At 41.2% G+C, this 26,439-nt stretch overlaps 1 protein-coding gene across 2 annotated transcripts; it reads right to left on the bottom strand.

Annotated features, from left to right (window-relative positions):
* Window positions 1-3,800: 3,800 nt before the first annotated feature.
* Window positions 3,801-25,084, bottom strand: LOC119826632 (vomeronasal type-2 receptor 1). Of its 2 annotated transcripts, none has more exons than XM_038348053.1 (6): window positions 24,846-25,084; window positions 19,042-19,333; window positions 15,656-16,528; window positions 11,709-11,939; window positions 6,269-6,392; window positions 3,801-4,783 (listed from the first exon to the last, which is right to left on the bottom strand). In XM_038348053.1, the coding sequence occupies exons 1-6, from the start codon at window positions 25,082-25,084 to the stop codon at window positions 3,801-3,803; spliced, it is 2,742 nt and encodes a 913-aa protein (XP_038203981.1). The 2 variants fall into 2 exon arrangements, with proteins under 2 accessions (XP_038203981.1, XP_038203982.1); XM_038348054.1 differs by having other exon boundaries at window positions 19,042-19,346; window positions 24,853-24,982.
* Between the last annotated feature and the right edge of the window lie 1,355 nt (window positions 25,085-26,439).

Genomic DNA, 26,439 nt, shown 5'->3' with positions numbered 1-26,439 from the left:
ATATTGCCTGTAAACATCTATACGGAACATTTTCTAGATTAATGGCTTTTGTGGGAGGGCCCAGTCCCCTGTGGGCAGTGGCACCTCTGGTCACATTGTCCTGAGGTGTTGTTTAAGGAAACAAGATGAACAAGCCACAGAGAACAAGCCAGTAAGCAGCATTCTTCTCTGCTCTCTGCTTTGGCCCTTCAGCTCCTGCCTCCAGTTCCAAACTTTGAGTTCCTGCTTTGGTTCCTTCATCTATTAAGTGTAACCCGAGAGATGTTTGATGAAATAAATCCTTCCCTCCCCAGTTGGTTTGGGTCTATGTTTTATCATAGTATCAGAAGCCAGAGGCCTTAAACTTGACCAACAACACATTACACACTGAACATTTGCAAGGAAAGCTGTTTGGACAAGAGGGTAGACTGTAGGATACATAGCGGCTCCCAGTGCCTCTAAGATGAATGAAGAGGAGATGGAGAAGTGGGAAAGATGGAGGAGCAAAGTGTTGCTTTTTTATGTTAAAATTAATATTATTAAAAATTAATAGTATTTTTATTTTTTATTTCTTATTTTTATTTTATTCTTATTATTTCTTCTTAAGTTTTTCTTTGAGGAGAGAACGGTACAGCGTGAAGGGCAGATATGGAGGAAATGGTAAATGGATTCAGTCGGGGTGCATGATGTGAAATTCCACAATAATCAATAAAAAATAAAAACATAAAAAAATAAAAGTACTGGGGCTGGAGAGATGGCTCAGCGGTTAAGAGCACTGCCTGCTCTTCCAAAGGTCCTGAGTTCAATTCCCAGCAACCACATGGTGGCTCACAACCATCTGTAATGAGGTCTGGTGCCCTCTTCTGGCCTGCAGACATACACGCAGACAGAATATTGTATACATAATAAATAAATAAATATTTTAAAAAAATAAAAGTACTAATTAAAGTGCAAACAACCCAAACCCCCCCCCCCCAAATCCCCGAACACAGAAAATGGAAACAAAAAATGCAAAAGGAAGTAAGCAAACAAACAAAGAAGCAAGCAAAACCCTGTTTTGTTCCTCCATCTTTTCCTGCCTCTCCATCAACTCTTCATTCATCTTCACGGCACTGGGAGCTGCTGGGCAGTGAGTTGTTGGTCCAGTTCAAGGCCTCTGGTACTCTGATAAAATACTGATCAAAACCTGTTGTTTGTTCCTGACTGCTCAGCCCCAGAATAACCACATAGGAACTGTATTAATTAAATCACTGGACAGTCACTTAAGTGTATTGCTAGCTAGCTCTCATATCTTGAATTAATCCATTTCCATTATTCTCTATATTACCATGAGGTTCGTGGCCTACCAGCAAGGTTTTGGCTGGTGGCTGGCATCTGTCCCCGACAGCAGCTCCATGGCTTCTCACTGACTCTACCTACTCTCTCCTCCTCTATTTGCTTGGAATCCATTCCTTGCCCTATTCTGCTAAGCCACTGGCCAAAACTGCTTCATTCATTAACCAAAAAGCAAAACATAGAGAGAAGAATGTCCCACACCATTTCTCATTTTCTGTTTAAATAAAAAGGAAGGTTTTAACTTTAACTTAATAAAATCACATATAACAAAACAGGTATTAAGTAAGAATTATAGTTATAATATTTATATTTATTTTATCTTTTTTATAACTAAGGAAAATTATACTTATAACTATTTATTTTTAACCCCATCAAAGACTTTAGAAGGAGATAATGTTACCTAAGTAAGCAGGAAGTGCATTGTAAGCAACTTTTAAAACTCTATAATTGACAGGGACATTTTGCTACCTGGACAGTCACCCAAAGTTGTTTTTTTTTTTTTTTTTTTTTTTTTTTTTTTTTTTTTTTTTTTTTTTTTGTATTTTTGGGACACTCATCTTTAGCCTACAGGCCCATAGTATCCAGCAGACTTTTTCATGAAACAGGAAATTTTAAAGACAAATCTACCTGTATTAACAGTTGTCAGTTACTTTTTTCTGTGTTCTGTAGAACGTCTGACAGACTCTTTCATGAAGCAGGAACCCCAAAGGACCATCTCACCTTTAGGTAAATTTATCAGTCATTTTCTGTGGATCCTGCATGTCCAGGTCATACAGGATAACATCAAGAAATCCAGGCAAGAGCAGTTTCTTTCCCAAATGGCTAACAAACTCCATAAGGAGCCTCTTTGGTGCCCATCATCCTCTTGAGGTAATTGGTGCTGCTAGGAGCAGATGTGTCTCACTGTCATGAAAAGTCCTAAATTCTTAAAACATTTTAATGCTGTACTTTGAAGGTCTCTGAAAGGTTTGAAGAATACCTATCTAACTGAAATATATCTCTGTGCATCTAGAAAACCTAAGTAACATGACTACACACTTGACTTTTATAGATGATTATCTATTAACCTATATTTATTAATTATACATTATATTTTCAAATGAACTGCACAATCACAATACCCTAATCAAGAGCAGAAACATGACCCAAAACCTACATTAATAGACCAAGATCCATACCAATGCAAGTTATTCATATCTATATCATATCCCCTTTAAATATAAATAAACATTTATAAACAATCACTAAGGAAATTGGGTGTAGTTCTCTCCAAACTGCTTCCTGCTTTTTGTTGGAGGAAGTATTTTTTGGGGGGTGTTTACAACATTCTTTCAGGGGTTCTTGGTCCATCAAACCACATTAGTCTGAAATTAATCCACAGATTCTCATCTACTGTGGAAACAAAAGCAGAACATTTCATTTAACATATCTCAGGTTAGACTTGATTGCATTGTTGGTCAGGTTTAAGGCCTCTGGCTTCTGGCACATCATCAATGCTGGACCCTCCCCAAAACTCCTCTAGGATTTCCTGTTGTTACCCCAGTTATGGAGATCCTGCAGCTCTGGTTCCACTGGACTAGTCTCTTCACATGCTCTAGCAGGTTATACATGGGATAGATGACAGGGAGTGTCAACTCAAGGCTTGGATGTATGCCTGGGTGGTAGCTGAGTTGGTCAGTCAAGGCTGCTGGGATTGCCCTCCTCAGGTGAGGGACCAAGCCAGCTCTCCCACACACATCTATCTATCTATCTATCTATCTATCTATCTATCTATCTATCTATCTATCTATCATCTATCTATCTGTGTATATATATATATATATATATATATATATATTCCATTTATCAACAATAATAGGGGATTAAAACCATTTTGTAACATTTTCATACAGGGATTAAATTCTCCTTAACTCTTTATAATGACATGACAAATATTACTGAATTTCTCCCAAACCTAGGATCTTATGACTTGTCCTGTGTTAACTTTCTTTAAAGTCAAGGACTTTACTATAGAATAGACATACTCCTATACTGATGTCATAATGTCCTTTCTTTTTGTTTCTTAGAGGAATGTTTTCAGTCTGACACTTTTGCACTTATTGTTCTCTAGGAAACCCCGGGGCAGACGCTATCCCTTAGAGAGTTTTCCTATTCCTGTGAGGAGTTAGAGAAGAAAGTAAGTTTTGTTAATATGATTCTATGGTTTCTCTTCATTTTGGACAAATTGTACCTGTCACATCCTCTGTTCTAAAAGAGCCAATGGAATGTTTTAACAAAGTAGTTAACAATTTCAATGATGTCATATTATACTCCTTGACAAATGGTATTTTGGAGACTAAGGTTTTATTCACTATGCAAAGACTACATTATGAAGGGATAAATCCCCAATGCCCCAGAGCAACAGGCAGCTGCTTCTGAAGAAACAAGACAGGGAAGGTTGAGCCAGATCATCACCCAGCTCTGCCTGTCCCCTGGGACTCACGACTCTACTCATCCAGAGCAGTCGACACTGTGGTGCTGTTAAGCTCACTGCTCACAGAAGCTGAGGTCAGCTGGATGCTCCTGTCTACAGTGGGGACTCTCCCACCAACAGTCTCATCAGTGTTCCTCTTTGGCCTCAGCAGAATAATGAAGCACTTGGGAAGAAATATGCAGCCTAACAAGCCATAGCTGGACGCCAAAATGGCAAATAATTCCACGGCCACTTTGAATTTGCCTTTGGTGCTCAGGTATGCAGGGACAAAAGAGATCCAGACAATGAAAAAGACCAGCATCGCAAATGTGATGCATTTCCCTTCATAGTAGTTATCTGGCAGCTGGCGAGCCACAAACGTTGTAAGGAAACACAGTAAGGCCAGAAGGACATCAAACCCAAATATGGAGCACAGGAACTCTATAGAGCCTTCATTGCATTCAAAGATGATCTTTACATTTTGAGGTTCAATGTTCTTGAACACCCTCGGAGGCTCCAATACCAAGTAAACTGAGCATACACCAATCTCCCCCAAAACACAGACCAGCACAATGAGTTTTCGAATAACGGGGTGCATGGATATAAGCCGAGTTTTGGATATGGAAATCCTGTAGGCAAAAAAGAGCGAAATAGTCTTTCCGAGAATGGAAGACAGACAGAGGCAAAAGCCTAGCGCCAGAGTGACCTGGCGGGCCATGCAGGACCAGTTCAATGGCTTGCCTATGAAGAGCAAGGATGAGAGCACCGTGATGACCAGAGCCACCTGAATGAGGAAGCTCAGCTCCCGGTCATTGGCCTTCACCAATGGAGTGCGCCTGTGGATCACATACACCACGGTGACTGCCAAGACCACGAGTGCCCCCAAGATGGAGAGGATGACAAGGGTGAACCCCAGGGCCTCCTCATAAGCGAGGAATTCCACCTCCTTTGGCACACACTTGTTCTTCTGTGCATTGGACCAGTCGTCTTCCCCACATGGGTCACATTCTCTTTGGCCTATTGAGAAAGAGCAGAGAATTGATTGTAAGGAACCCAGTTGGCACCTTTAACTGCGAATAGTGCAGAGCAGTCAAAGGCACGAGCAAGGTGTGTGTAGATCTTAAAATTAGTGTGGGTAAATGGGCTTGGTACCTATAGATGCTGTGGCAGATTGAAAGTTGTTTTTAATTTTAGGAATTGAACATTTCTCCCCAACCCCAGGCTTTCTTGAATTGGTCTTTTCCAGTGATGTGCTCCTCTTTTTCTCCTCTATCTATCTAAGTGGCGTGCGTCTTTATCAACCCAAGAACCACCCAACAATGAGGAAGTCACAGCTACTGAAGTGAGGTGAGACAAGACAATCAAAAGGACTGGGACACAACTGGTTAAATCCCTTGTGTTTTCATTCCTTCATTCAGCATCCCCTCCTGGAGGAGAATGATGCCTAATCAAATGTCCTCAACTCCAGATGCTCAGTTGAATGAGTGATGAGGATGAGGGTAGGAGGAAAAACAAAACCATCACCTCTGGTCCATGAAGCTAAGGAGGCCAAGTCTGTCTGTCTGGAGGCTCTAAGAGGAAGCAATCGTGTTCAAGAAAGAGCTACTTGAGATGAGTTTATAGCAGATGAGGGGATGGGTCAACCCAATGTTAATTTATAGATCCAGGGAAAGACTGGTGTTTCCGTTCAGTCACTCTGACTCCCAGTCTGGACATCTCTAATGGAATTCTGGGTGGACCCTGGGGACCTGTAGCCAGGGAGCTCTGCAGGATAATTGTACTCCACCGCAGACCATTTTTTCCTTTCTACATGGTTACTCTTAAGGGACATGTGACAAAAGACAAGTGAATTTTTGTTCCTTCAACAACAAAAAAGGAGAAATGTCAATTGGCCTGTTCCAACACACTTCACAAAACCAAGCTGCTTAGGCCACCTCCAGAGAGCAGCAACTGAGCGAGCTGTTGCAGGAGCTCCTGCAGCAGCGCTGTGCCCTGCATGTGCTCTCAGTGCTCAGCACCTTAAGACAAGCGGGTGACTCTTATCCAGCTGTAGTTAGTGCAGAGTCTATTTTAGAAACAATAACTTGAACATTTTATTAGTTTATTCATATTTCACATTTTATATGTTTTTAAATCCTTTATCCACACTGTACAGAACATTCAATAATTTGATAGATGTTAACGATTTTTGCCATACACTGCTTGCAATTTTGTTTTTTTTTTGGGTTTTTTTTTAATTTTTTTTTGTTTTTTTTTTCGAGACAGGGTTTCTCTGCAGCTTTTTTTAGAGCCTGTCCTGGAACTAGCTCTTGTAGACCAGGCTGGCCTCGAACTCACAGAGATCCGCCTGCCTCTGCCTCCCGAGTGCTGGGATTAAAGGCGTGCGCCACCACCGCCCGGCTTCTGCTTGCAATTTTGTAAAAATATGTTTCCGAGGACCTTTGTGTCCATAAATGTTTAATATAAGTGCATTACTACCTGTGAAAAAGTGACCATCTCTACCTGGTTTCTCTGACACATATCCATCAGCACATGGGATGCAATCAAAGCAGCATATGGGTTCCCCTTGTCGAATCCCCTTCCTGGTCCCCGGAGAGCACACGTCTGTGCAGACTGAGTAGGGAAGCTAGCAAAGACAAAGACTGTAGATATAACAAAGCCTTGAACCTTTTCCACTTGTGAAACTGAGAATGTTCCCAATTGTATTTCCAGGGAGATGTCTGTCTTATTTATAAAGGAGATGAACCCAGCATAGCGAGCAAAGATAGCAGACAAAGCATGACAATATAGAGAGTTTAGAAAGAAATTCTACTGAAGAACAGTCTTGTGATTGACTCTGGAACGCCAAGCAAACCCTAATGGCAGCTCTATGTAATCTTGGTGTTTAAGATCAAACTAATATCACATGAGATGCTGCAGATGAGACAGTTTGCTAAGGCTGTTCCCGTTTTAGGAGAACTTAAAACTTCAATAATTATCCTGCAAACCTGAAACATATATTCTCTGAGCAAAACCATATTCAACATAATATTAAATTAATGTATTTCATAAATGGTAGGAACAAACAAAAAATTAAAAGTCAGTTCAAGGGAGGAAATTGAAAAGGCATAAAGCAATTGCAGAAGAGGGGTAGTCCAGGAATATTTTCTTGCTAAGTCAGGTTACAAATTTTTGTAGCAAACAGAGGCCTCCTTTTATATTGTGAATCTTATAAAGAATTTTACACATTGAAATACGGAATAATAGTGATATTTACAGATAAATTTATATCTAAATCTGGGCATTTGTTTTTTACTTAGGCTTTTCATACAGTGTATTTTGATGGTGTTTTCCCTCCTCTTTCAACTCTTCCCAGAACTTCCCCTCCTCTCTAGCCACCTTACCTCATGTTCTTTCTCTCTCTCCCTTTTATAAGAAAGGAGAAAAAAGTGAAAAAACCAAAAAAAGAATAAAACAGAATAAATTCCAAAACAAAATTTAAAAGCTCTTCCCTTGATTCCCTAGCATACACACACACACACACACACACACACACACACACACACACACACACGCACACGCACACGCACACACGCACACACACTGCCATAGAGTTCATCTTGTATTGGTCAACTCCTGTTGCGCATGAGACCTGCCCTGGAGTGTGGGTGATCTACACAGTTGTTTTTCCTTTTTCCAGCACATTAATTGAAAAATAACATTTTGGTAAGGGATGAACATGAAACTCACTTCCCTCTCTCAGTGCTGGGATCCCATCTGGCTTGAACCTGCATAGTTACGATGTGTGGTGCCTCAGTCTCTGTGAGTTATGTATACATCAGACATGTTGTGTCTGCAAGAGTCATTCCTTGGAGTCGCCCACCACCTCTGTCCCCTAAAATCTGTTCAGCCCATCTTCTTCATACACCGCGGCATATTGCCAAGGCTATTGGATGCTCCCCATATTCTGAGTGTAAGGGCCTATAGCCGAAGACAACACTTAAGCTATTGTACACAGAGAAGTAGAGCTGGTGCCCAACTAGAAGCTTTACTCATGCTGACTAGCATTCATGGTGCTGGAAAGTATTCTGCATGCTGCCAGAGGAGAAAGTTAATCATCAACATCATCTAACTACAAGCTCTATTACCTATAGCATCACCCTCCCTGCAAAATATACTAGTGCAGTAGTGGCACAAATGTCATGAGAACCACCAACCAATTTTGATTGAATTTAAAGCCACAAGTTGGAACTCATACCAACACTACTGAAATGACCAAGAACTGAAGACTAGATAGGTCATTGCCTAGGGGAAAACCTACTCCTATTATTGCATTTTAAAAACATAGGAAAAAATAAACAACTCCTGATGGCATATACTCATTAATCTGCTATACTCATACTGCTGTACTCATAGTTCGTGTTTCACTGAACCCTAATCAGAGAAGCTTTCTCCTGAAGTAGATGGGAACTAACACAGAGACCCACAACTGGGCAGTGTGCAGAGAGTGAGAGATTTTGGAACACTCAGTCCTAAATGGGTTGTCTTTATAAACCCCTCCCCTTCTTTCTGAAAGAGTAATACTTAGATGTAATCTCAAAACTTGGGAGGATAACGAAGGAGGATCATGAATGTGAGGCAAGCCTGAGCCATGTCTCAGAAAACAAAAAATGTAATCCTTCAAGGCTTTCTCTCATTAAGACATAAACATGTATAATTGGGGCTATTAGTAAATGCTTATTAGGTCAGTGTTGAATTACACTTGAAGCACTCCATTTTACAAGTATAACACCAATCTTGATAGGGAAGAAAAATGAAATAACTATATTCTACTGAAACCTTATTAAAATAGAAATATACTATTATACTTTTATTAGTTTTTCTTCAATTTTAGTGTAATAGGAACCTGTAAACCTTGTATGGGCAAACATTTTTCTTTTTCATGCAAACTGTATTGGGCACCTAACTCAAGGAACATGAGAAAAAAGTGACAAGATTCATCTATAAAGTCCATTACCATCCAGGCAGTGAGCTCGGCACCACAGAAGATGTTTAGGCTTAGGGCAGCTCTGTCCTTTCTGCACTTATGAAAGAACCATATTTCTGTGTTGGCCTACATGGTATCTGACTACCTGTGGCTACTGAGCCCTTGATATAACTGAGGCAACTAAAGAACCAAATTTTCCACTTTATTTAATTTTGGTTTATTTACTTTTTTGTGTGTGCAATTCCGAGATCAAACTTAAGGCCTAGAGCATACTAAGAAGCAGGCCACAGCCCAGCTGTAACGAATGTCCATTTGAAAAGCTACTAGGATGGACTTAACAGCTCATGAGCAAAGAAATGAGATGCAGGAAGTGGTGCCGCACACACAGGGAGGGGAAGGGAATGAAGACGAGAGTTCTGCCTTCTCCAAGTGGCACTCACTGAAATGCTACTCTTTTGATTTCCCCCATAATATATTCAAGTGCTACTTAAGGATGCACCAAGGAAAGAGAGAGTTGAGTGTAAGAAGAGGTGTGTGTTCAGCCTTGTGAATATGTATAAATCTACATGTATATTGTAGGCATAGAAATCTTAGAGCAATGGAGTACTACACAGCAGAAAAAATTAACGACATCTTGAATTTTGCAGGAAAATGGATGGAGCTAGAAAACATTATTTTGAGTGAGGTAACCCAGACACAGAAAGACAATTATGACATGTACTCACTCATAGGTGGTTTTTTAAAAATAAAGCAAAGAAAACCAGACTACAAATCACAATCCCAGAGAATTCAGACAACAATGAGGACACTAAGAGAGACTTACATAGATCTAATCAACATGTGAAGTAGAAAAAGACAAGATCTGCTGACTAAATTAGGAGCGTGGGGACCTTGGGGGAGGGTTGAAGGGGAGGGGAGAGGCAGGGAGGGGAGCAGAAAAAAATGTAGAGCTCAGTAAAAACCAACTAAAAAAGAAAAAAAAGAAATACTGTTGAAGGGGAGGGGACAGATCCAGAGTGCCCAATAAATAATAATAAAATCAAAATACTTTCTACAGATGTACAAACATTTGAAAGAAAAAATTTAAAATATTATTTTATGCTCACCCTAAAGTGATATTTTTAAAGACAAAAATCATGCTGTTGAGGCTGTGAAGAAATGAGAACACTGCACATAGCTGTGGGGAATGCATGTTAGTACAGGCACTGATGAAACCAGCATGACTGTCTCTCAGATAATTAAAAAAAACTCCCACATGATTCAACAATCTCAATATTGGCTCTACATCCAAAGGAAAGTAAATCAATATTCCAAATAGATACTGCGCTCACAGGTTGATTGCTTCAATATTCACAATAGATAAGGAACTACTTCTGCTCATGAACTGATGAATGGATCATAAGATGTGGCACAGAAAGAACTGAATATTAGTCAGTCAAAGCAAGAGAACCGAGTCTTGACATTTGCAACAACACAGACAGAATCAGAGATTATTGTAATAAATGCAGTAAGTCACACTAAGAAAAGTAAGAACTCTCTGATCTCATACATATACGGAGTCTAAAATGTTGATCTCATCGGACATCAAGATTCTAGTGTAGGGATTATCAGCGGTTGGACAGACTCCTGGAAAGGGCAGAATGGAGAGAGGCTGCTCAGTGGAGACCGAGTTACAAGTAGGTAAGAATAAGGAGTTCTGGTGTGCAGTTGCACAGCAAGATGACTCTGGCTGTGTTCTATGTTTCCAAAAGAGAAGACTTCAAACACTGTCATCATAAAGAAATCTTAAACATTTGAGAAGATAGAGACATCCAACCTAAATATTATATACTGGGTGCATGCATGGAGACATCACAGAGTAGCTCATAAGTATATTGTAAGACTTCTATGTTTTTCTGTATCTGTTTATAAAAATAGACTTAATTTTAAAACAGACATGTTTGGTTTTTTTAGCATATTTAAAATTCCAAGAAATAGAAAGGGCTAACTTTCCTTGGGAAAGAAATAACAAAAAGACTTTTCTGGACTTAAGAGAGAAGTAACAAAGAGTTAAAGAATATATTCCAATGAAAATTTAATAGGATGTATTGAGCAAAGGTGGTAAAATAACACAGAATAGAAATGAGATAAAGAAAGAGCAATGAGAGAGTGCTCTGGATAAAGTGATACAGAGGAGGGATAGGAACATGGCTTTGGTGAAGTGCTTTCCAAGCACAAGAGCCTGCGTTCAGATCCCAAACACCCAATCAAAGCCAGTATGGGGGTGCTGGAGAGATGGCTCACAGGTTAAGAATGCTGACTGTTCTTCCAGAGGTCCTGAGTTCACTTCCCAGCAACCACATGGTGGCTCACAGCCATCTATAATGAGATCTGATGGCCTCTTCTGGCATGTAGGCAGACATGGAAATTAACACCGTAGACATAATAAACAAACAAACAAACAAAAAGCCAGTATGGTAGAACACATGTGTAACCCCAGAAGTGGTGGGAGAGCCAGGCAAATCACTAGCGCTCACCGGACAGCCGGCCTAGCTATATAGGCGAGCTTCAAGTTCAGTGAGAGACCCTGATCAAATATCTTAACAAGAGTGACTTAGGAATATCCCAACATCAGCCTCTGGCCTGCACATGCATGCACACATACAACCGCAAGCATACATGCACATCACACATGTGCATGCATGCACATCCCTCACCACATGTAAACAGAAAAAGGAAATGAAGCACAAACATGGTCAAAAAACACTCTGACGATAGTCAGAGTGCTTGAGAAGAAATCACACCAATCCTTATGCTTAATACTAAAATCCAAGAAAATAATAAAAAATTTAAGAATGTGAATTTTCATATATTTTAAAATATGCTGTATTTAGGAAAACTTATTTGTAATTAGGATAATTTCTGAGTATTTTACATTTCATTAGTATCTTTAAAAATATATAGCTATAAATCAAATAATCTATCAGTGTAACTAACCTTTGATGACTCGGTGTTCCAAAATAATGGAGAATCCCTTGGAATAATGAGCTCAAACATACTGCTTCTGAATTTGAATTTCCCAACTGTCACAAAGGAAACTTCTCCATTGTCGTCCAATTGCCAGTTTAGGATGTCATAGTGCCCTTGTGCCACATCTCCATTTTCATCCAGGACCAGCCACTTGTCATCATGTGTTTTAAATTTAATTTCCTTCATATAGTACATTAGCTAGAAAGCAACACCGGCGATAAAAACAAGAGAAGATAGCAAGTTGTAAAAATTCAATGGTTTTATAAAGAAAATCATTTCAAATTTATATTTAATTCTTGAAATTGTAGCGCTTGCTCTTGGTAATGAAAGAACACTTGAGCAAAGCAAAGAGATGAGCCACACATGACAAACCCATAAACCACACAAAGCCTCTACCACAAAGTCACCTAGCACAGAGGGAGGTAGCCACCTCCAAAGGGAGACCTGATGAGAGGCAAGCAGTCCTCCCCTCAGGACCAGGCTGTAGCCTTCGTTCCTCCTGCAGACTGGTTAGTGATGGAGAAACAGCCCATTTTGTCTCTCTATGTGTCTCACAGGCTAGTACCTGAGTACTGTCTCCCGTTGTTCAAATGGACCAATCATTTGGCCTGTCACAGCTCTTGAGTGAGGAGACAGATCAAGGGGTCAGTTGTGGAGATCAGAGCAACAGATGCTGACAGGAACACATAGCAGGAGCCCCAGCATTGGTTAGGAAGTGCATAGGAAGGGAGAGCCCCAACCCAAGTCAACAAGAGCAAAGTCTACCAGCTGAGACCAACCCTGGAATTAGATTGTTCTCAGGCTCAGGCCAAGGGGATAATCAGACCTGGAGCCACCTATTCTCTTTGACTGTAGGACTTAAGTTCCAGGGGTATTTATAATCCCCACAGCTGCATCTTTCCAGAAGGTTGATTCAGAGTTCTTGAAGGTGTGAACACAGATCCTTCCCCTGTGTCCACCTCGGTACTATAGCTGCTTCCCAAGGTCCCTATGCACATAGGACACACCTCATAGCATAGTGCACATAACACACAGCACGTTGCTATGTTCATAGGACACACGTCAGTTAAAGCAAGAGTCACCCTAGAGAACGTAATCTAGGCAGTCTCCTGGGGGCAGGGGAGGGGGTGCAGAGCACCTCCCCAGACCACAGAATACAAAGCTAAGTGTAGACAGCAGAGGCCCCTGTAAGCAAAGAAGGAATGTTAGTGAGGCGAAGACAGCTCTGATGGGAACAAGACACTTGTCCAGTATTGACCACAACAGCATAACCATAGGAAAGAGAAGGTCCACATATTCAGGGGACACGTTTGCCCTATGCATACGGCTGTCACATCTCTCCTCTTTTCATTCTCCCTCTTGATTTTTTAATTTACTATACCCTCATCACTTTCGTCACCTTACTGTATTATTTAAATTTTTGTGTTTTTAATTATTATTCACCTCAATAAGGTATTAAATTTGTCTACAACTTTTTTCAGTATTGAGATTGCTTTTGATGTCATTGTTTTAATCTTTACATTGGTGCCCTTTTGTGTGTTTGTGTTTGTTTGTTTGTTTTTGTTTTTGCATGGTGAAAAAAAACCTGTATCTTGATCTTCATGCATGCCTCGGCAGATGAGGTTCATACACGTAACCCAAATGCAGCTTGATCAAGCTCCCTTGAGTACTGACACAGAACACTTTTTCTTTATTTATTAATGGTAATCACAGCATACAGAGGGGAATCCCACATCAACTTGGGCATTTCCATGGGTAACAAACTGATCAACAGGGAAAACAAGTGGCTTAGCTTCTGCTTCAGGTTGCCGTAGTTCCCAGTTTTATTCTCCAGTATCCTCACTGCATCCCCTGGTGGAGCACTTTTCAAAGATGGCAGAGTTCCTGATGGCCAGTTTCCAAACTTTTCCCAACCTGTTGTCAGGTCAATCTTAAAGGAGTCCTCAGACCACTTTCCTTTACAGCCTGTCCAACATAGCAAAGTATGCCAGAGGAAAATTAGAAAATAGAGTTCATTTACCTTCCTCTGTGTTAGGGACTCAGATACCTATTAGTTCCTGTGAATACCTTTACCAGGTGGATAGCGGCATTCCCAACAAAATTCAAACAAGACCTCAGAGATATAATCATTCTTATAGAATAAATTAAGTATTGTCTCTATGCAGCATAACATTCTCATCTTTGGCATTTTTTGTTGGTTGGCCTTGTTTTGTTTGAGACAGGGTCTCATAGCCCTGGCTTGTCTGTAACTTGTTTTGTAGACCAGGTTGGCCTTGAACTCGCAGAGATCAACCTGCCTCTGCCCTCCAAGCACTGAGATTAAAGGCTTGAGCCACAGTGGTTGACATTCTCTGTCTTCCAGGAAGGTAGGAAGGTCCAGATGAACGTGGGAGAGATCTTACTAAACGTGCACATAGGACAATGTTCTTAGCCCATTCTTCTCCCACTTGTACTGTAATGATCCTACATAATCCAAAGTCTACAACCTATCTCAACCTCACTTAAGTCCTTTATGGTAGTTCCTTCCTCCAAGTGAGACCTCCTGCTAGACTCAGAAGTCACTATCTATTTCAGTATGTTGTACCTTGCAGATAGTTAATCAAGACTGTCACTGAGTGCCGGGACAAGAACAGCCACAAGTGTAACCTTACCTTTTCATGATCACCTCCTTACATTAGCTTAGGAGGCTAGGTTTATCTTAAAATCATCCTTCCTGACAAATGACCACTCAAAGCTCTGTGAACAGGACCTTAGCAAATCTTCCTTCCATCTTAAGCTGCAAGGGCTGGTCACTGTGGATTCATCGGTCTGGAGTTAAGACTGTTTCACACCCAGAAGCTCAGACAATTCTTCTGAGTCTCCTGGAAACCTCTGTCTCTCTTCTGACAAGACCAAGGTGAAAGTCATCCTCAGACACCCCAATACCTCCATGAGTAGCTAAGATACTCCCTCACCTCTCTGAACTTTAAATTTACAAGCTCTTCCTCTCTCTTTCTCATTCCGTGTCCTAATAATCAAGACCCAACTGATTGAAGAGTTCAATTTAGACCTGTTTATTTAGAGGGGTCTCCTAGATTGCAGAAGTAATCACTTACCTTTAGTTAAACTATGTTTCTACTTCTATAAGAAATTCAAGTATGGTGGAATGCCATATCAGAGAGCTGCTCATTGTCTTTTTACTCATATGCCTCCACGTTAAGGAACTGATACCACCACCAAAAAGGCACACATACACAGTAATAACCAAAAAAAGAATAATTGCCAGTGAGTGCTAAAACTCGTCAGTAAAATCTTAACAGTCAAGGAAGTAAAAAATTAAGAGATTGTCTTCCTTAGGGGTTACTATTGCTGTGAAGAGAAACCATGACCACAGCAACTCTTATAAAGAAACATTTAATTGAGGGTGGCTCATTTATAGTTTCAGAGTTCAGTCCATGGTTATCATGAAGGGGAGCATGGTAGGATGCAGGCAGACATGGTGCGGGAGCTGAGAGGGCCACATCTGGACTCAGAGGCAACAGGAAGTCAACCGACTGTCACCCTGAGTGAAGCCTGAGAAAAAGACCTCAAAGTCCATCCCCACTTTCAAGAGAAGGTGTGACTCAGATTAAAGTGTGCCCTCCAGCCTCAAGGTTACTCTGAACCAATGTGAATTGCTTAATATGAGATGAGAACCAGGAGGCACAGAAGTGAGACTCCCAGGTAAGGGTCCAGAACAGCCAGGAAAGTTACAGAAAAAAAAATGTGTCTCAGGAACAACAAAGAAACAAACAAAAAACATCCAAGCCAAACAGGCAAACAATTTCTTTAAGTGATCATGCAGGGAAATGTGACTATCAAAAGCAATGGTAAATAGCTTTAAAGTCTTGAATACTTATGAATGGCATGCTATATAATGAAATAAAACAACTCACCTGCCAGAATTCAAAGGTAGGTATATATGCACAAGTCTTATTTGGCATATATGGACCGTATCCTTCTTCACATCTGCTGAGACGATCCAGGGCATAAGCCATAGCATACACAGCTTGTCTGACGTTGTTCGTGATTCTGAGCTGAGACACATCCAGATAGGTATTTTTCAGGTCTTCCAGCTTCTCCTCTCCGGTGCAGAGCTGATCAGACATGTCATACAACCTGTCTTCTTTACCAGTCATATTCACTCTGTGGTCCACGTTGTAAGGCACACTGATATTGGGCCAGGTACAGTTAAAAGCAGTTTGCCAGAATTCAATGGTCAGGACGTCCTTTGGATCCTTGCTAGGGTGCACATCATACAGAAACTCTTCCAGTCCTGGTATAATGGTTCTTGGTATTGCAAATCCAATAGTTCCGCCAAAATAGGGGAAGTACTCAGGCTTTGCAATGAGGGCCGAGGTGATCCAGGCTTCGCTGGCTATCCACGTCCTGTCAGTTATGTTGTGATGAACCATCTCCAGCACAAAGGGGCTGAGGTCAATGTCAGAGGTAAAAAGCACAATGACTCTGGCCGTGGAACTCCTCACTGCTTTGACGGCGTTTTGCATTTTCTCATTGGAGTAGACTTTGGGAATGGTTTCAGAGAAAGCAACACAGAGGTTGATACTCTCCATCTTTTCCTTAAAAGCTTTTACTCCATATTTCCCATAATCGTCATCAGCTGCAATAGCGCCTACCCAGACCCAACCGAAGTGTTGAATAAGATTCACCATGGCCTCGGACTGGATCTTATCACTGGGTATTGTGCGAAGATAAGATGGAAATTGGAATTTGTCACTAAGAATTGAGGAGGAAGAGGTATAGCCAACCTGAAATTGAAAATATTTATAGTTATTAGGAGGCCAGCTTCAGAATATTCTGAGAGGGAAGAACTGAATAGTTCTTTCATTTTCCTCACGTTTTTCCATGAAAAAAATCACTCTCTGCTCCTACTGAATGAGTGAGGTCGACCAATGGGAGTCTTCAGTCTTCCTTGTCAATCCCCAGGGGGTTAGGGCAGCCTATTATTGATAAAACTCAATGTAGTATTTTCATGAATGGCACTGACCAAGAGGTCATTTGCTCTTTCCTTTATCCTCTCTGGAGATACGTGACTCCTCTGAGTCCTGACAACCAGACTCTTTGCCACCTTCAGTATCTCACGCACAAAGATGATGGACTGAGCCCACTCCCCATCCATTTGGTAGCACCAGTTTCTCTTGCCTACACTCTCTCACTCCTCTGCCACCCCAATTAGTTTTGTTCTTTTCTTTCCTTTTGTGTTTTTCTTTACTTATTTCGTTCTGCCAGGACTTCTACATGAGTAGATGCTAACACGTAGGCTGACAAAGGTAGTGTCAATGTCACGTCTAAGCATGCATTTTTCTACAACAAAGTTTGACACTCTCCTTTTATGGACCTCTAACTATTCACATAAAGTACACCCTTTTGTTGTCAGTCAGTAATCCTTGTATGTATTTCCCACCTTTGTTGGGAGCTGTAGACTTTTTGTTGGGGCCTGTTGACTTTCATTTGCCTGCCTCTGACCTGCTGGAGTGAACTGAGCAAAACACCTGTGCCTGCAGCTGCTCTGAGCACGAGACCTTGACGGCAGGGGAGTGGGTTCTGATGAGTCTGCAGCTGAAAGATCCCGAGAGCTGGTGCGTGGCTATCAGTTAAGGATCCCTATATAAACTTTCATGGAGAACAATAAGATTGGCATTCTTGTATCAAGGATGACCCATATCCATGTCTCTGTCTGTCTGTCTCTGTGCATGTGTTTTTAAGTCTCCAGGCCCAGTTCCCAGCTCACTTAGGGACCTGTAGTGGCACGGGCGCTACAGGAGTCATACTTTAGAGCATAGAGTGGACTCTGTGCTATACACAGCTTTAGGAACTTGATAATGGAACTTAGTTCGCCATGTGTGGGTGACCATTTTTGTGCACTTCTGTAATTTAACTCGGCACGTCACTTATTCTCCTTATTATGCTACTCATGCATCACTTCCGGTGGGGTCTTCTACATTACAATTCCATAGCTCCAGAACTGTCAATTCCCTCAGGGAGTCCATCACTTCCTAGGTTCTCTTTTCTTGGCCCTTCATTTCATTCTTAATCCTCTGGCTAACATTGACACTCTTCGTTAGAGTAACACAGGCAGCAACACAATGGAAGCTATCTACAGGAAAGAACATTTTTTAAAAAGCTAATACAGGACTGGGGCGATGGATCAGCGGGTACAGCGCTTGCCATGGAAGCCTGATGACCTAAGTTCAGTTCCCAAACTCCAGGCAAAGAGTGGGTGCCGTGGCATACATCTGTCATCCCAGCACCTCTGTAGCAAGGTGGGAGACAGGGAATGGAGAATTGGCCAGAAGCTTGCAGTATTCTTAGCCTTGAGCATACTAGACAGTAATGAAAAATTTTGCCTCAACCAAGTGGAAGGCAAGGAACGACTCTCTAAAGTTGTTCTCTATTTACGTCATGGCAATCATGTATGTATATGCTTGCACATGTGCATTAACCTGTAAAGTTGTTTCAGCTTTTGGTAGTATCCCAAAAGGACATTCATTTCGTGAAATTCCAAGACCCATCTTAGACTGTGAGTGTGATGATTTAGGTCGTCATTGACAAGCATCAACAGAAACCAAAACCAAGCCATGCCTTATTCCAGCTAGGGATCAACCACCAACTGTGCATCCCATTCTCTGGATCATGGTGACAGTGAGAAGTATTTAATCTCTGCATCACAGCTCCATCCCTGCAAACAGAATGTTCTGGGTAGAGTCATCCCAATCCCCTCTAAGGAAGCCTCAGGTCTCGTGGCTGAGGAGTCACTTGGAACGTCGTCACACCCTTCCTAGACTGTCTTTGTAGCTCATCTCAGTGTCTTTCATGTTTCTTATTTTCAGCAATTTCTACACACTGTATTTTTAAAAAATATTTTTGTTTGATTTTCAAGACATGGTTTCTTTGTGTTATCCTGCTTGTCTGGGAACTAGCCCTGAAGACCAGACTAGCCTCCAACTCAAAGATTTGCCTGCCTCTGCTCACCCCCCGCTGGCCCCCAAATGCTGGGATTAAAGAGTGTGTGCCACCATTTTCAAGTGTATGCTTGTCTGTTTGCATTAGCTTATGTGTACTGCATGTATCTAGAAGCCCATGAAGGCTAAAGGAGGGCTTCTGATTCCCTAAAACTGGGGTTTCAGGTGGTTGAGAACCACCATATGAGTTTTAGGGACTGGATCTAGGTCCTCTGCAAGAACAGCAAGTGCTCTCAATCTCTTAGCCATCTCCCCATTTCTATTTCCTTACAAGCACTCAGCACAATATTTCGAGATACCTGAGGCATGTAATATAACCCAAAAATTCTTGAAGCTGCAACTGACAAGGACGATCCCCCTGCTCCAACCATTCCTGCAAGAATTGATCCAGTGCTGTTTCTAAAGTTGGGTTGGTACTCTTCCTGCCCTGTTAGAAACACCAAAGCCGATTCCATTGCTTTGGTGATGGAATAGCAGGAATCGAAGATCTGATAGCCCAGAGTGTGGTTGGGCAAAATGTCCTTCCTCTCATTAATCTCCTTGATGGTGTGGATCATGGTTTTCATCCAGCGGAAACCTCGGAAGTAAAACCTGAAAAGGAAAGCTTTTGTGAGGGACTGGCCATTGCGGATAGGGGAATGGGTGGGGGTGAGGATGATGTTGAGGATTGGGTGGTGTTAGGGGTGGAGAGGCAAATGGGGGGGGGTGCAGGGAAAGGGGTGTGGGTGTGGGACTTTTCCAGGAAGGATCTTCAGTTACCACGTGATTACACCTTTTTGCTGAAGCAGCAATAGGTACCTCAGTTGTCTCCTCTTCAATTGACATTACAATCTTCAAATATTGAATCATATTCACTATTGATTAGTAATCTTGGGGATCAAACATTTGGATTTTTATTCACACACATATTTATATATATTCTGTGGTTTTTCCAAATGGCCAATTATTTCTTTTTTCACAAAAATATACTTATAATAATAGTTCCCTTCACCAACAGTCCCCCTTGTTTTCCACTCTCATAGGAAGTCCTTGAGGCCATATAATTCTTCTCCTTATCTTGACCCTTGTTCTTCTGACCATTAATAATAATTATAAAAACGACTAGAATCCATTAAGAGCAGTAAGAAGAACAGATTGGTGCCTAGCTCAACTGCCACCAGAGGGCTTCATCCAGCAACTGACAGAAACAGATGGAGACCCACAGTCAGCATTAGGTGGACCCCAGGGAATTCTCCGGAAGAGGGGAAGAAGAATTATAGGAACCAGGGGTGTCAAGAACACCACAAGAAAACCCACAGAGACAACTAATCTGGGCTCATAGGGGCTCATAGAGACTGAACCAACGATCAGGCTCATGGGACTGACCTAGGCCCTCTGCATATACTTTACAGTTGTGTAGCTTTGTCTCCTTGTGGGACTCCTAACAGTGGAAGCAGGGACTATTTCTGACTCTGTTGCCTGCTTTTGGGACCCATTCCTCCTACTAGATTGTGGAGACAGAAGTTTCTGCCCTGCTCAGTCCTGCAGCCATTCAGTCCCAAATAAACACATAGAAGCTTATATTAATTATAAATTGTTTTCCTATTGCTCAGGCTCATTACTAACTACCTCTTCCAACTTAAATTATTACATAATTTTTGCTTATGTTTAGTCACATGGCTTAGTATCCTTTCTCAGTAAGGCATCTTCATCTTGCTTCCTCTAATTCTGGCTGATGTCTGTGTCTCTGCCTTTCCTCTTCCCAGAATTCTCCTAGTCTGGTTGCCCCCACCTATACTTCCTACTGGTCCAATCAGTGACTTATTAAACCAATATGAGTGATATCTTTACAGTATATGAGAGCATCATCCCACATCAGGATTGCCTCACCCAACCTTAATAGAAGAGAAGGTGCCTAGTCTGACTGCAACTTGATATGCTATGTCTGGTAGATATCCATGGGAAGCCTGACCTTTTCTGAAGAGAAACAGAGAAGGAGGAGTAGGTGGGTGGGGAAGGGATATGAGCAGAAAAGAAGAAGGGGAAACTGTGTTTGGGATGTAAAAACAAACACACAAATAAGAAAACAAACAAGAAAAAAATGCCTTTACATACTTAAAAAATCACTAAAATACATTAAGGCACAAAGCAGGAGTACAGAAAAACATTACAAAAATTATGTGTAATGCAATTCCAATTGCATATTCCTTCTAAGATTTTATTTTTAATACTGAAGGATATTTATTATGATATATCATCCTTTCAATTCTCTAGCCATTAAAATAAGTATTGTAGGTCAGGACCACATTTTGCAATTCCTCCTATATATATCCTCCTATATATCAACTAACTCTTCTATTTTCTTCTTTCTGTCTTCAGTGTTAAAGCACATTTTAACTTACTAAAGGCAAATACTTCGGCATGACTTTATGCCTTAAAATCTTCTGTAGATAATTAACTTCATCTTCTTCTCAGTAATTTTTTTAATTAAATAGCTAACAGTAGGAAGTTGGGGAGATGGCTCAGCATTTAAGACCACTATGGCTTCTTCAGAGGATCCAGGTTTAATTCCCAGAACCCACGTGGAGGTCCATAATCATCATAACTGCAGTTCTAGAGGATCTGGTATCCAACTCTGGCCTCCACAGGCTCCAAGCATGTACACAGTACACACAGATACATGCAGGCAAAACATTCACACATAAAAATAAGTAAACCTAATAACTGTAAAACTACTCAATAACAATAAGCATTTTGGAACATTGGGATTTTCTTCCCTGTTACTTTGATTGAATTATCATATAAGAGGTAATTCTTTCCTTTCTCAAGACACTATAACACAACAGTAAAAGAACAAACACAACACTGTCTGGGTATGAAACAGAAAAACAGCCCAACAGTTACAACCCAAGATGGTAAACACAACCATCTGAGTAGATGCCGAACAAAGGGACACCTGGAGGAATTTACAGGCAGTGTAGGGCTTAAAAGTTGCCTTGGGCCGGGTGGTGGTGGTGCACGCCTTTAATCCCAGCACTCGGGAGGCAGAGGCAGGCGGATCTCTGAGTTCGAGGCCAGCCTGGTCTACAAGAGCTAGTTCCAGGACAGGCTCTAGAAACTACATGGAAACCCTGTCTCGAAAAAAAAAAAAAAAAACAACAAAAAAAAAAAAACCAAAAAAAAAAAAAAAAAAAAAAAGTTGCCTTGGAAACAGAAGAAGGGAACTTCAAACAGAAGGAGCCACATGAGTTGAGGCTCTGAGACAGGGGAATGCATCAGTTAGTATCAAGGAATAGAGGGATATGTTCAGAGGAGAGTGGCTCAGTTGGGGCAGAATAGGGATGGAGAGAAGGGGCAGAAGACACCACAGCACAGATGGCTGTTTCTGAATTAACCATGGTGACATCATCAAGCTTTTGAAATAAATGTAGCAGTATCTTTTTTAAAATGTAAGATTAAAAATTTACCTCAAGAGGCAGAAAACTATCTGCCTGCTTTGAACCAGTAACTGCAGCCCTTGAGAAGTTAGCTGAGAAAGCCACTCTTACCATAGAAAGAAAGCTATCTACTCCCAAAGGAAAGTACAAAGGTTTTTGAAAAAATATTTCTCTATTTTATTGGTGGTTTGCCTGCATGCATATCTGCATGAAAGTGTCAGTTTCCACTGGAGTTACAGACAGTTGTTAGCTGCCATGTGGGCACTGGGAATTGAACCTGGGTCCTCTGGAAGAACAGCCAGTGCTCTTAATTGCTGAGCCATTGCTCTGGCCCCCAGAGATTATTATAGCACTGGAAAACTCGAACAAACTAATATGTCCACGGATAGACCCTCATCTGCATGAGGATGTTTCCCATCATTACAAAGCAATCATCCAAGAAATGATGTGGTAACTGAGAAGAAAGCTGTGTGGGAACCAGGCAGCGGAAGATGCTCTGTAGCTGAGCTGCATCGGAAGTATTTTAGGGATTAACAGGGAAATCATTTTAAATCATCACAGGGTAATTAATAAAAAAAATGGGATTTGTGGCAAAGTTTCCTACATCTGTTAATTTTCATTATGAGGTTTGCAGTATTTCATGTCTAAATCTTCCTTTTATCCCTACCAAACAAAAGTTAAATACGCCTTTCTTTACTCCATTTCGTTATTTTCCTCTCTTCTGAGCAACATTTTCAAAACAAATACAAAGACTCCCTGTTTTATGTCCTTTTAACACCTGGACAACTGAAACTAGTATTGCATTAACGTTGTTTATTTCAGAATGAAACTGTTCCAAACCCCATGCTGGAGTTCTAAATCAGTTAGGGAAAGTTGATGATTCAAAAAATAAAATTAATATTGCACATTTTGACCCTGGATTCTGAACACTACAGAGACCATTGAATCCCATGGAAGAATAGCAAGAGGCTTTGAGAACACTGTGGTTGTAAGATAGAAGGAACAATTGACAGATACTGGTGGAAAATAATTATAAAATCTAATTTTAAAAAATGTAATTTTTAACATAATAAGACCAAGATGTAGTCACTCAAATCCTAATTTCAATGATTACACAAATCCCAAAATAACCCTAATTAGGGAATTATTTTAAATAGGACATATCTCTACCATTTCAACTATGGTGTAATACCACATTATTTTTTTAAGATTTATTTATTTATTACAGGCATAGTGTTCTGCTTGCATGTATACTTGTATACCAGATCTCATTACAGATGGCTGTGAGCCACCATGTGGTTTGCTGGGAATTGAACTCAGGACCTCTGGAAGGGCAGCCAGTGCTCTTAACCTCTGAGCCATCTCTCCAGCCCATAATACATTATTTTTAAGGGAAGGAAATTCATGTTTTAAAGTCTGTGTGTTGTCTTTACCATCTAACTTTTCTGGGACAGAAACCTTCAGAAGTTCCAGTGGAGGATAGAGAACCAATTAAGTAATCCCATTTATAAAATATCAATGCATTGGATTCTGGTGAACTTTAAGTTTTCATTTTAGGTGACTGGGAATTAAAGAAGTGAAAAATCATATGATAAATAAAATTTGACTCTACAATAATCTCTTTGTAAGTGAAATCCTGTGTATTCTTCCCCATTCTTTTTGCTTCATTGCGGAAACCAGTGATAGGCTTGAGAATGGGATTCTTTGTGAACCTTCCTATTTTCTGATTACTACCCTTCACACAATGACACCTCAGATATGGAACGTGAGACACGTGGGAAAGAAGGTATAATTGGTGAAGATGTGAAGTTGTCAGTAACTGCTAAATGTTTACATTGTACCTTAACACCTCTGATGGCCATGAAGCTTCATGGAAATGCCTAGCGTGTTAGGTAAAAGGTATAGCTAAAACAGTGTTTGTGCTTCAGTTACAACTCTCTAGAGTGTGAGGATGTGTGTGTCTGTGTGTGTGTGTGTGTGTCAGGGTGTGTGTGAGAATGCACGTGTGTGTGTACTTTTGGGGGCAAAGAAACAATACAATTTTCTGATAAAAATAAGTTGTAGGTAATTTGCTTTCTTCAGCTTGTGGCATTCTTTTCATACTAAAGTGGTTGTGCGTGCGTGTGTGCATGTGTGTGTGATGTGTGTCTGGACTGTGAACATATAGATAGCTGTCCTATCCATGCTAGAGACTAGGGGCTGCATTTCTCACAACTGATTATTGGCAAATTCTAGTATCAGGCATGGATCCTATTTCCTGAGGAGGCAACTTGGAGGTGCGAACACTAAGGGCAAAGCCTTCCAGCAGCGTAGGTCTTTCTTAGATGAATCCATGCTCTGCTGAAGTGCGCTTCTCTTGAAGAGGGTTTCAGTCTTTACTAATTAACAGGAAAGCTGCACTGCTACCTAATTCTGCATCTGTGCCTCTCAAAACCCAGTGTGTATGGGAATCAACGGGAGTCTCCTCAAAACATACGTTCTCATTTTGCAAGCCTAGGATGCAGCCCCAAGTCTTCATGCCTAACAAGTTCCTAAATGCTGCTGCTGCTGCTGAACCACAGAGCGCTCTGGAGAACCAACCATTCTGTACAGCATCGAGACTCCAGCTGGAGACCCAAGCCCCATAACCACCCCACTCCACCCCCACCACCTGAACTGACAAGAAAGAAGATTAAATATTGACTTACCCTTCACACATGGGTGATACTGGCTCCAAAATAGATTTATCTACTGGGATGGTTCTGGAGTGAATAGGAAACAGTCCTGCAATAACAAGTGAATGGTTTTTGGCATCTACGTATCCAGACAAATTAAACTTAGCCATCAACCTGCATTGGGGTTCCTCTGTTGTTGTGTTTTGAGTACCCAATTCAGCCCATAAAAATGCAAGAAATCCTAGAGCCAAGTATATCTTTTCGCTGGCCATGTTAATAAGGTGTCTGAAAAAACCGACTAGTGTGGAAATCACACACATTTTAGTGAAGCATCTTGATTGAGCATTATTAGAGTGTGTGTATCCCAGTGGACTTGGCTTGCCACTACTTGCTACATAATTTCCATGTCTCAATCACAGGGCTCGCAATCACTTGCAATATGTGGATCTGGATTGGGAGCCGAGTTACCCTTGGAGAAGACACTTCGGAAAATCCCCTTACACTTTGTAATAATAAATGACAGAAATGTGGATTTTGGGTATGAGTCATTTGATTTTGTAGAAAACTGTCCCTCTCTTGTCCAGCACTGTTGGCTTCATCAATTCTCCCTACAACCAATTCTGTGGGGCCTTCTCTATGCCAAAGATGAGAACAAAAACATCCTGCTTCATCACAAGGTACCAAAAGTGTGCAGCAGTATCATTACCTCATTGATGATTAGGATGCTAACAAATGACCTTAGAAAAAACCTGTAAGGCCCTGATATATTTAATGTGTTTATTTCATGCTTACTGTTTCCTTTACCCTTCAATACCACATGCAGTACTTTTCTCAGCTCCCGCTCTATAGATTCAGGCTCATTGCTCTGGTTTCTTCTGAAAAATTCTACTCCCCATTTCTTCCTTCATCCTTTCCCCCCTTTTCCCCTCTCCCCTTCCCATGTCTATTCTCCCCTCCCCCACACATTCTACTTCTGAGCCACACCTCTAGTTCTTCTGCTTCCTTTCTTACGAGGTCCAACTCAGAAGCAAACCTCTCTTAGGAGATCGACTCACCTTTGTTCTTAGTCCTCCTCTGTTGCCCTGTTATCCCCTTTTCAAATTCTCTCCTTCAAGTACATAATTCACAGTATTTTCAGAGTACAGTCCAGGCAAAGTATTAGATCTTGAAAATCGTGCAGACCATTTTAGCATGCAACTTTTCTCCAGAGTACCTTCCTCACAGATGCAATAGAAACCCATACAAACTTGATGTGCGGTGATATCGAATATAGCTTTAATTGTCATTCTAAGACATAGAATAAGCTAAGAGCACACAATAAGGAGATTTTGAGTCATTTATGGTCTAGTTCCATGATGGAATGCAGAGCCTTTTAGGTCTTGTTCTTAACAAAAGTACAGCCCCTCTCCAGTTGCAGCAGTCAGAACTGACCCTGTACATGCTGGGCAGCTTTGTAGACTCAGGTGTGGGTGAGTCGGTCCTGAGGGCATGAGAGGGGCATAGCTGGTACCGTTTTCCATATGGTGATGAGGGTGAGGGAAAGATACCGTCACCCTCCCCCGTTTCGTCTGCCACTTGTGGTGGGCAAGGGAGCTGACCCTCCCCCCTTACCAGCTGTAACACTCAG

The sequence above is a fragment of the Arvicola amphibius genome, chromosome 11 (genome assembly GCF_903992535.2).
Source record: "Arvicola amphibius chromosome 11, mArvAmp1.2, whole genome shotgun sequence".
Taxonomy (NCBI): Eukaryota; Metazoa; Chordata; class Mammalia; order Rodentia; family Cricetidae; genus Arvicola; species Arvicola amphibius.
Note: the sequence above shows the minus strand (reverse complement) of the source record. Positions and strands in the feature narration are given on the sequence as shown.

Coding starts and splice junctions, on each gene's coding strand:
- LOC119826632 (XM_038348053.1), bottom strand. CDS start 25,084: ATGGCCAGCGAAAAGATATACTTGGCTCTAGGATTTCTTGCATTTTTA. Junction 19,334..24,845: donor GTATCACCCATGTGTGAAGG/GTAAGTCAATAT, acceptor TTTCCTTTTCAG/GTTTTACTTCCGAGGTTTCC. Junction 6,393..11,708: donor GGAACACCGAGTCATCAAAG/GTTAGTTACACT, acceptor TGTCTTTGCTAG/CTTCCCTACTCAGTCTGCAC.